We start from the raw sequence: 11,452 nt of genomic DNA, 5'->3' as shown, positions 1-11,452 counted from the left end.
TGTTTTGGAATTTTCACATTGCTGATTTCAATTTTGTGATGACCTCTGGTGTATTCTCCACAGAACCTGAATAAGGACCAGAGGTCCAGTCACCATTAATAAGCCACTCCTCAGCTTCTCCAGTAAAACCAGCCTCTTGCCTCTGTGGTGCCCAGTGAGCATGAGCAGAATGATCCCAGGAGAGAAGCTAGTTTGCAGTTTTCTCTGTGTTGAGGTGTTTCTGTTTGTTTTTCCTGTGGTTCAACAGCAGCTTTCGAGGTACATCTTTGGAAGGATCTAGGCGTTTTCTGAAGTTTACTTCGCAAAAAGTATCACCATTCTTGTTGCCACCAACTGGGTTTGTAGCAATGGCAAGAAACTTTTTCTTTTTCAATTCTGGACTTTCTTCTTTTTCTTTTCAATTCTGGATTTAGTAGCTGAGTACTTCCTCTCGTACCTGGACTTTTTGACATAGCAGACTGGGAATATCTGCCAATTCCTTTGATGAGAACAGGATTTCGGCTGCAGTGGGGCTTCCCTTTCTTTGGTTTTTTAGCCTTAAGGTTATCTTTTTTTTTTTTTTTTTGAGACGGAGTTTCGCTCTTGTTGCCCAAGCTGGAGTGCAATGGTGCAATCTCAGCTCACTGCAACCTCCGCCTCTGGGTTCAAGTGATTCTCCTGCCTCAGCCTTCCGAATAGCTGTGATTACAGGTGCCCACCATCACACCCAACTAATTTTTTATATTTTTGGTAGAAACGAGGTTTCACCATGTTAGCCAGGCTGATCTCGAATTCCTGACCTCAGGTGATCTGCCTGCCTCAGCCTCCCAAAGTGCTGGGATTACAGGTGTGAGCCACCGCACCCAGTTGAGGTTACCCTTTTTAACCTTGCCACTACTATCAGCCTTCTTGGCTTCAGGTTTCTTCTCCTTGGTATCTAGCTTCTCAACTTTTTCCCCCACCATCTTGCAAGACAGGAAGGAGCTATTTTTTTTAATACATGTTGGAATATCCTAGCTATGCAGATGCAAATAGTAATATAACATCCACCCAAATATAATATTAAATTTTGATTCAATAATAATTAATTTAAATTCTACCAAAAGAAAACCCTTAGTGATATGTTGAAGCTTCATCATTTCATTCCCTTCTCTCCCTTCCACAGGTGCAACTATCCTGAAGTTGATATCTATCTTTGTCAACCATGTTTTCATACTTTTGTCATACATATTTGTATACATAACAAACACAAAGCATTGTATTGTGGTTTTAAGATTATATATAAATGATATGACACTGTTTTGTATACCTTTGAATTTGCTTTTTCAATCAACATAGTTTTCAGGATTCATCGTTGGCAAATGTAGTATAATTCATTCATTTTAACTAAGAAATTATATACCACTTTATGACTTTACCACCTCTTATTTAATCTTTGCTGTAGTCTTGTGAGGTAGACATTATTAATCCCATTTTACAGATGAAAAAATGGAAGTACTAAGAGATTAAGTAACTTTACTGAGGTCATACAGTTTCTAGCAGATGGAATGAGAACTTGTGTAGGGACTGTAACTCCCAATCCCATGTCCTTTCTACTAAAACATTCAGTGATTCATTCAACAAATGTTTACTGAATACCACCTATGTGCCAGACACTGTTTTAGGTCCTGGGTATCTGATAGGTAACAAAATAGACAAGACCTTGCTCTCCAGGAGCTTACATTGTAACTGAAGAGAAACAATAACATAGTATGTCAGAGTGTGGTGGCTCTCACCTCTAATCCTAGTACTTTGGGAGGCCAAGGTGGGAGAATCCCATGAGGCCAAGAGTTTGAGACCAGCCTGGGCAACATAGCAAGACCTTGTTTCTACAAAAAATAATTAGCCAGGCGTGGTGGCATGTTTGTAGTCCCAGCTACTCAGGAGGCTGAGGCAGGAGGATCAATTGAGCCCAGGCTGAAGTGAGAGAATCGCTTGAGCCTGGGAGGTTTAGGCTGCAGTGCGCTATGATTGCAACATTCATTGCACTAGAACCTGGACAACAGAGTAAGACAATGTCTCTAATTAAAAAAAGAGGGCGCGAGAGAGTGTGTATATGTGTTAGTCTATATGAAGCTCTTTGGTGTTATTTTGGCAAACACCTGAAGGAAAAGGGGCAATGACAGAATGGCGTTCAAGGCAGAGTACAGCAAATGGAAAGTTCCTGAGGCAAGAGCATATTTGGCTGTCATTACATCACTTTTTAAAAAGATACTGTATCAGTTAACTATACTCATGTACCAAAGAACAAATGTAAACATACTGCATGACTTTGAGTGATTAACTACCTAAATTCGACATGTCAACAATCTCTTATAGTGATCATCTTTCCAATAAATTGAGTTGAGCTAGAAAATGTGTATTGCCAAAATCCATTGCTTTACTTTAAAAATTAAATCACAGGTTGTGGATGCCCGTAATGGTGGCATTTCCACACATAGTACTGCTGCTGATTTGATGAGACACAAATATAAACCAACCCCATTTTTAAATATTAAAGGTTGGTAGGGTCCTCAAGGAAACCTAAGAGTGACTTCAAGTTGGAAAAAAATGCTTAAAAGGAAAAAAAAACAGGGAGAGTCCACCTTTTGGCCTGTATCTCTCAGAAAGAGGGACAAGAGCGGTGGGAAAGTGAGGAACTTTTAAAATGTGAGAGCGTTACTCTGGGGAAACCTGGAGTCTACTCTTGGCCTTTACTCGCTGTCATCTTTCTCACATTTGTGAAGCGAGAGTCTGGGCTGGCGGTCCTCAAGCCCTATCCTCCCCCGACCCGGAGGTGTTGCTTCGCTGTGCCTCCCAGGCTTGAGAACAGTAGAGTCTGGCCACTCAAAACGAAAGCTTCACGAACATTGTTCGCTCGGTGCTGAGACCTAAAGCTGACGCCACCCGGGAAATTCGACCGACGCGCGCCAGCCCGCTTGCCCCGCCCGCTAACGGCTTCCCGGCTTCCCCCGGGTCCTAGGCAGAAAATATTCAGGGCCGGGCAAACGGGGCCAGTAGCGGCTTCCGGGAGGAGTTTTGGCTTCCGCAAGGCTCCGTCGGGCGCCGCGCTCTTCCGGCAGCGGTCGCTTTGGAGATACCGGGAACCCGAGTCGGCGTGGTTGACGAGTGCCGCGCAGCCCCAACATGGGGGAACATGGTGTGGAGCTGGCTTCCATGATCCCCGCCTTGCGGGAGCTGGGCAGGTAGGGGTAGGCCCAGCCTGGGTCCTGCATCCTCCTCCGCCGGTCCCGGCTGGGGTTTCACATGCTCTCCCCTCCCCTGCCGCGCCATGGCTGGCATCCCCTAAGTCCCCGCTGCGGCCCTTGTGGAGATGCTCCGTGGCTGATTTGGGCGCTTCTCCCTCAGAGTGCCCGTTGATAGGACATGCGGCGGTCGCCACAACCCTGCGGGAAGCCGGTCCGTGGGGGAGAGAGGCGTCTGCTGGCCCTGGTTTACCACAGCAGCCCGCGGGTGTTAGACCCGACCCAAGAATTAGCCCCGACCCGAGAGTTTGCTTCCTGCAGCTGGAGGGAAGAGTGCCTGATAATCGCTTTCTGGTCACTTTTCTACACTCATTTCCTTCTCGAAAATCTTTTTCCTTAGACGAGGGACTTGACCCATCAATTTCTGTTCTTCGTGATCACTCGTGGAGGAATTGGTTTTTAGCCTTACATTTTGTCCCCAAACTGCCCTTGGAAGAAAATCACCGCTTCTTATTTTCTGCAAGTGACATCACTTGCTGGAACAGGCAATTTTTTTCTTTGAATTGAAGTCGTAGTACGTACTGAAGATGTGACCTCCTTCGTATTGATCGTCCAGTTCCCAATCCGTTATTTTAGTCAGAAATTGGAGAGATAGACCTCAGGGTCCACAAAATCTCAGCGTGCACAGAGTGTTGCCAAAATTTGGAGACAATTTAATATTTCATTTGCAAATGCTTGTTGTCTGTAAACCTCGTGAAAACCAGTATCTTACCAAAAGAAGGAGGGAGAGGTGTTGATGGCTGCCACACCCCTTCAGTACACAGGCAGGCTTCCCTGAACCAGGCCTAAAGACTCGGTAGGGCTTGTTTTGTTTTAAGTCTAACCTGTGAACAAGAAATAAATGAGCTCGTGGTGCTACCGCAGTTAAATTATCAGTTGGAATAACTGCTTCCCAGTTTCTTAAACTGTTTGAAAACTTTCCACACAAAGTCAAAGCTGACATTAAGCCAATGAGATAGCTACTTCTCTTTCTTTTTGCAGCGCAGTTGTGTTCATTTCCACTGGTTGGCCATCCAAATAATCTAGTTTCAATATATGAATAAGAGGATAAATGAAGGGATCATTCTTGTCCTAACTGCATCACTATTTTTGAGTGTATGAATTTTTTCCACTTTTTATCTGCGGCAAATATACTTTGTGTTTAGTTTACAAAATAACTTCTACATCTCTAAAAGAAGATGAAGAAAAGTGATCATTGTAGGAAGGTGGTTTACAAATTTAATCTTTCAGGCTCACTGTGAAGCTCAGTATGCTTTTCTCACTTTGCTTTAAAGTACAATTAGCTGGTTAATACTTCTCTTCCCTCTTGCGTCTTCCTCCGTGAGTCCTGTTAATAAAAATAATTGGTTCTTGGATTATACATAGTCTGTTCATCAGTAGAGCTTATGTTACCTTTCATTTATTTGTAGCTATTCCAAGAGAAAGAATGGAACAACTGACCCATAGAGAGTTGTCTAATAGTTTTTAATTGTCATGGCTTTTTCATTAAAACTACTTGAATCAAAAAAGCTGATCCATTTTCATAGTATGTCCATGACATAGAATGGAACAAGTGTTACCACTGTTTAAGAAAAAGGGTCAGAGAAGTTGAAGAACCAAAGGTACAGCTAGCAGATACCAGAGCTAGGTTTCAGATTCAAGCTATCAAGGCCTTTTCTTCCAAAATGTTTCCCTTTAATTGACTATGGCAATTAGACTACTGAAAAAAAATGAGATACTGATGTTCTAATTTATGGGTTGCTCTTTCTCAGTCCCTCAGATAAATTTTGTCCTATTGTTTTTTTGCTGTTAGCACTCTGCTCTGCATAGTCTTGCCAAATGACCTTTCCACTCTCCTGCCTTCAACCATAATCTGCTATTTGATGACTCCTAATATGTTTTTCCAAATCATGTCTCCTATAGAATTGTATATTTACTGTATACTGGCAGTTTCACTGAGTGTCCTATGTGTAGTTAAGATTCAGCATATCCAATACAAATTCTCCACATGTCCTAACCTTCATAAGCTTTCTTTTTTTAAATTAAAAAAAAAAATTTTTTTTCTCTTATTCATTGAAGTAGAGCTATCTCAGTAAATGGCACCATGTTCACTTATTTCTCCAAAACAGAAATCTAGAAGTCATTCTTGACTGGTCTCCCATGTACTTGCAGACTATGTCCTTGGCCCTCTTTTAATCTGTGCTCTCTTCCCAAGTAATCTTACCTAATCTCATGACTTTAAATGTCATCCATATGCTGATAACTCCCAAATTTATATTTCTAGATCAGAGATATATATTAGGTCGCTTATTCAACATCCACACTGGGAAGTGAAAATTAACATATCCAAAGCAGAACACCTGATTTACTGCCCTTGAATTTGTTCCTTCTCCCATGTTATTGTAAATATACCCACCAAAAGCCTAGGAGTCATCCTTGGTTTTTTTCCCTTGTCCCTTAATAATCCATAAGTTAGTTCTGACAACCATATGTTTAAGATACATCTAGAATCTAACACTTTTCACTGTCTCCACTGCTACCACCAGAATTTCTTACCTAAACTATTACAGTAAACTTAGTTGATCTCTCCATTTCTACTGTTACCTACTTACAATAGATTTTCCACTCAGTAAAGTGATTTTTCATCTATTAGTCATATTGTAAGTTTCTCCTGCACAAAACCGTCCTTTAACTTTCCAGCACATTTAAAATCAGTATCAAATCCAAACTCCTTACCAAGGCCTCTAAGGTCCTACATAATCTGTCTTAGCCTGCCTCTGACCTCATCACCTTCTATCCCTCTCTTGCTTACTTTAGTGATACTGACCTTGTTTCTCCAGGACACCAAGGCTGTTCCTGCTTTTAATCGTTTGCTGTTCCTTCTATCTGAACACTGGATGGTTTCATTTAGATGTCATTCAGAATCACCTTCTCTGATTTTCCTACTTTAGATTGCTTTGCAGTTGTAAGACATTTTCAAATGTGACAGTTGCTATTAAAATGTTACATGGAACAGTGGGATATGGATGAGCTTCTGAGGAGCAGCAGCATTAGCCACTAGAGATTTGGATGATGTAAAGAAGCTAGTCATGTGAATCTGAGATTAAATAGGAAGTACAAAGGCCGGTAAGTGGGAATGAGCCTGCTTTTTTTTTTTTTTTTTTTTAGACAGAGTCTTGCCCTCTCCAGTGGCGTGATCTCTGCTCACTGCAACCTCTGCCTCCCAGGTTCAAGCGATTTTCCTGTCTCAGCCTCCCTTTCCTGTAGCTGGGACTACAGGCTTGCACCACCCAGCTAATTTTTGTATTGTTGGTGAAGATGGGGTTTTACCATGTTGCTCAGGTTGTCTCCAACCCTGACCTCAAGTGATCCACCCGCCTCAGCCTCCCGGAAGTGCTGGAATTACTGGCGTAAGCCACCGTGCCGAGCCTGAATGAGCCTACTTTTAAAAGAATAGTAAGAAGGCTGGAGCACAGGGTGCAAAGAGGGGAGTGGTATGAGTTAAACAGGGAGGGGTAGGCAAGGGCCACATCCTTCAGCACCTTAGAGGCCAGAAAAAGGAGTGAGATTTTATTGTGTGATGGGAAACCATTGGAATCTTTTAAACAGGGAAATAACAATTGAGTTCATGTTTTTTAAAACTTGCTTAATTTTTATTCCCTTAAAGTCCTTCAGTGCTTACACATTGCCTTCAGTGTAAAATCCAAACTCCTTAGCCAGTCCTTTGAGATTTGACCTTATCTTCCCTCTTCAGCTGCATCTCTAAAGGCTTTAGCCATATAGAGCCTCTTATAGTTTCTAGTGCTTGGACTACCCCCTCTCTTACCCTTATTTTACCTACCTTGTCCCTTAGGGATTCAGTTTTGTATCACCTCCTTAAGGAAGCCATGACTGATAGGGCCCTGCTCAGGACTGAGTGTCTCTCTTGTGTTCTTTCTTGGGCCTATCAGTTCTTAAACATAATTACCTCTTGTTTGTCCTTTAATCTGCAAATTATTTTAGGGTAGGTGCATTCTATCTTGGTTATCCTGGTATTTGATGCTTACCTCAGAGGAGGTGCTTAAGCTTTATATAATACTTACATTAATACTCAAATTTTATAGTATACTTTTGAAAAGTTACACCCTCTTAGCTCAGTTCCAGGGTAGAAGTCACAAAATAAGAAATGCTCACTCCTGTGAGTTTTCTTTCTTTTTTCTTTTTTTTTTAAAACTGGCTCACTTGTTGCTCAGACTAGAGTTCAACAGTGTGAACACACCTCACTGCAACTTCTTCTGCCTCCCGGGGTCAAGCGATCCTCCCACCTCAGCCTCCCAAGTAGCTGGGACTACAGGTGTGCACCACCATGTCTGGCTAATTTTTGTATTTTTTGTAGATGGGGTTGATCACCATGTTGCCCAAGCTGATCTCAAACTTTTGGGCTCAAGCAATCCACCCACCTCAGCCTCCCAGAGTGCTGGGATTACAGACATAAGCCACCACGCCCAGCCAAGTTTCTTTCTTCTGTTAGTATATCTAATGAACGGTAATCTACTTTTTTTATAAAACTCATTTTTAAAAATTACACAAATAATACATGAGTACATAATCTTTACAAAATGAAATTTTGTAAGAAACTCTGACCACTACCCATAATCCTGGCTCCTCTTCCCACGTTCCTCTTTGTTCACATTTTTAAATGATACTTGTGAAATTACCCTTGGCTTGTCACAGTGTCTCCTGACTTTGTCTAAAACAATTCATGTTACCTCGTAATTACAGATTTTGAATTTTTTGTTAAATTTGTGATGTCCTATACTATGGTAGCCATTGACCACCTCACATGTGGCCAGTCTAAATTGAGATGTGCTGTAAATATAAGATACACAGTGGTTTTCAAAGACTTAGTACCAGAAAAAAGAATGTAAAAGATCTCATGAATAATTTGTGTATTGATTACACATTCAACTAATATTTCAGATACATTGTTAGGATCAATTTTTTTTTTTTTTTGGCCTATCTCTTTTCTTAATGTGGCTACCAGAAAATACAGAATTGTGGCTTACATTATATTTCTATTGGCCAGCGCTGATTTAAATAAGATATATAGCACTAAGTTGTTTTGCTTTCATATGCAAATGTAACTACTTGTTCTTTGATTCTTTTTTTTTTTTTAAGGACTTTATTTAGTAGCATATACAAACTTTTTTTTTTTTTTTTTTGGGGGGGGGGATGAAGTCTCACTCTGTCATCCAGGCTGGAGTGCAGTGGTGCGATCTCGGCTCACTGCAACCTCTGCCTGCAGGTCCCAGCGATTCTCCTGCCTCAGTGCCACAGCCTCCCGTGTAACTAGGATTACAGGCGTCTGCCACCATGCCCAGCTAATTTTTGTATCTTTTAGTAGAGAAAGGGTTTCACCACCTTGGGCAGCCTGATCTGGAACTCCTGACCTCATGATCCGTCAGTCTCAGCCTCCCAAAATGCTGTGATTACAGGCATGAGCCACGACGCCTGGCCCTTTGATTCTTTGTGTCTAGAGTTTGTATTACTTAAAAACATTTGTTAATTTCAGTAAGTTTTTCTGTTAAGCAAGTTCTAGGTGATGTAGCGGAGGCAAAAAGAAATAAAATGCATTTTCTCTCCTATAAGAGCTTACGGTCTAATGGCACTTAAGAAGATACAGAGAAAAATAAAGCACAGTCTGCCACCTGTAGGAGCTTATAGTCTAGTGGCAGAGAATAGGTAAATACTCCACAGGTCCAGAAGGCTATACATTAGGAATGAAGAAACCACAAAATTCAAGAAGGTCCTTACAAACCATTCATTCATTGAACAGTTTTTGTTTTTTTTAAAATGTCTACTATATACCAGGACCAGGGACGAGTTCTTTTTTTTTTTCTTCTATTTTTTGGAGACAGGGGTCTGGCTCTGTCACCCAGGCTGGAGTGCAGTGACACAGTCTCGGCTTACTGTAGCCTCCACCTCCCAGGCTCAAGTGATCCTCCCACTTCAGCCTCCTGAGTAGCTGGGACTACAGGTGTGTGCCTCTCTACCTGCTCATTTTTCTATTTCTTTTGTAGAGACAGGGTTTCACCATGTTTCTCAGGCTGGTCTCAAACTCCTGAGCTCAAGCAGTCTGCGCACCTTGGACTCCCAAAGCACTGGGATTATAGGCATGAGCTACCATGCCCGACCAGGATCAGTTCTTTTATGGCATTTATTAGCTGGAAATGCCATTGGTCCTATATATAATCAATTAGGATTGGACTTTGTGGTTTGAATAATAAAAAAAAATCAGGATGGCTCACGCCTGTAATCCCAGCACTTTGGGAGGCTGAGGCGGACGGATCATGAGGTCAGTAGATTGAAACCATCCTTGCTAACACAGTGAAACCCCATCTCTACTAAAAATACAAAAAATTAGCCAGGCGTGGTGGCACGTGCTTGTAGTCCCAGCTACTTGGGAGGCTGAGGCAGGAGAATCACTTGAACCTGTAAGGCAGAGGTTGCAGTGAGCTGAGATCGTGCCTGTGTGCTCCAGCCTGGGCGACTGAGTGAGACACCATCTCAAAAGAAAAAAAAAAAAAAAAACGGCCAGGTGCGGTGGTTCATGCCTGTAATCCCAGCACTTTGGGAGGCTGAGGCGGGCAGATTAGGTCAGGAGTTTGAGCCGGCCTGGCCAACGTGGTGAAACCCCGCCTCCACTAAAAATACAAAAATTAGCTGGGTGTGGTGGCACACGCCTGTAATCCCAGCTACTTGGGAGGCTGAGGCAGGAGAATTGCTTGAGCCTGGCAGTCGGAGGTTGCAGTGAGCCAAGATCGTGCCACTAACTGCACTCCAGCCTGGCCAACAGAGCGAGACTCTGTCTCAGAAAAAGAAAAAAAAAATCACTTTTTCTTTTACCACTATTTGAGATAATAAGTGGGGAAAATGTATGAACATTTTACAGTGCTATATAGAAATAAATTGTGACATATATGAAATATATACTATTATTTATAAGTAACTGTCTTAACTGTACCCTAAGTTGTTTTGTCAGAAGTGATGGACTTTGCTAATCACTCACATACAACCTTCTGTGAATCCTCTAGGTAGAGTTAATCATTCCCTGCTTTGGGTGTATATGATACTTGCTTTTGATTATTTATTTATTTTTTTGAGACTGAGTCTCGCTCTGTCGCCCAGGCTGGAGTGCAGTGGGGTGATCTCAGCTCACTGCAACCTCCACCTCCCGAATTCAAGCGATTCTCCTGCCTTAGCCCCCGAGCAGCTGGGACTACAGGTGCACGCTACCACACCCAGCTAATTTTTGTGTTTTTAGTAAAGATAGGGTTTCACCATGTTGGCTGGGATGGTTTAGATCTGCTGACCTCATGATCCGCTTGCCTCAGCCTCCCAAAGTGCTGGCATTACAGGCGTGAGCCACCATGCCCGGCCGCTTTTGATTATTTAAGTGCATTCCTCTCCTCTCACCAGCGACTATTCTGAGTTCTTTGAAGCAGAGGATCTTGTTTTACTTGCCTTTTGAATTTATTAAATTATTTGCATCTGTACCCATCCTTTCTTTCTATGTTTATGAAAGAGTTACCCTCCTGTCCAAGAATTATCTTTTTACTTGTATCTGGTTCCAATAAGAGGAGTCAAATCTCAAGAATCGGTTGCTCTAAGGGAGAAACAAAACAAAGCCCTCTTGATCTCATACAGTTCTTTAGTTATCACCAACTCTGCTTCTCTTCATTTCATGATCAAGCTTTGGAAAGAACCGGCTATTCTCAGTAGTCACATTTCATTAGCTTTTCAGCTCCTTGCAATCTGGCTCCTGTCTTTACCTCTACAGGAAAACTTTAAAAGTCCAAAAGACATACAAAAGTGAACTCAAAATGGATCAAATACCTAAACATAAGAAATAAAACTGTGAAACGCTTAGAAGGGAACATAGAGGGGGCCGGGTGTGGTGGCTCACACCTGTAATCCCAGCACTTTGGGAGGCCGAAACGGGTGGATAACCTGAGGTCATAAGTTCCAGACCAGCCTAACCAACATGGAGAATCCCCATCTCTACTAAAAATATACAAAATTAGCCAGACGTGGTAGCACATGCTTATAATCCTAGCTACTCAGGAGGATGAGGCAGGAGAATTGCTTGAACCCAGGAGGTGGAGGTTGCATTGAGCCGAGATCGTGCCATTGCACTCCAGCCTGGGCAACAAGAGCAAAACTCTGTCTCA

At 42.3% G+C, this 11,452-nt stretch overlaps 1 protein-coding gene across 4 annotated transcripts in view; it reads left to right on the top strand.

The window, feature by feature from the left end:
* Window positions 1-3,007: 3,007 nt before the first annotated feature.
* ATR (ATR serine/threonine kinase) overlaps window positions 3,008-11,452 on the top strand; it is a 125,186-nt gene continuing 116,741 nt past the window's right edge. For 3 of the 4 annotated variants that reach the window (XM_023215343.2, XM_023215339.2, XM_023215342.2), the window contains exon 1: window positions 3,008-3,203. In XM_023215343.2, coding sequence (XP_023071111.2) covers window positions 3,145-3,203 — 59 coding nt within the window. In that variant the 5' untranslated portion in view covers window positions 3,008-3,144. The remainder of the gene's footprint in view (window positions 3,204-11,452) is intronic. The other variant, XM_023215341.2, reaches the window with a different exon arrangement.

This window comes from Piliocolobus tephrosceles, chromosome 2, assembly GCF_002776525.5.
Source record: "Piliocolobus tephrosceles isolate RC106 chromosome 2, ASM277652v3, whole genome shotgun sequence".
Taxonomy (NCBI): domain Eukaryota; kingdom Metazoa; phylum Chordata; class Mammalia; order Primates; family Cercopithecidae; genus Piliocolobus; species Piliocolobus tephrosceles.
This window is presented reverse-complemented; position numbering and strand designations above follow the sequence as displayed.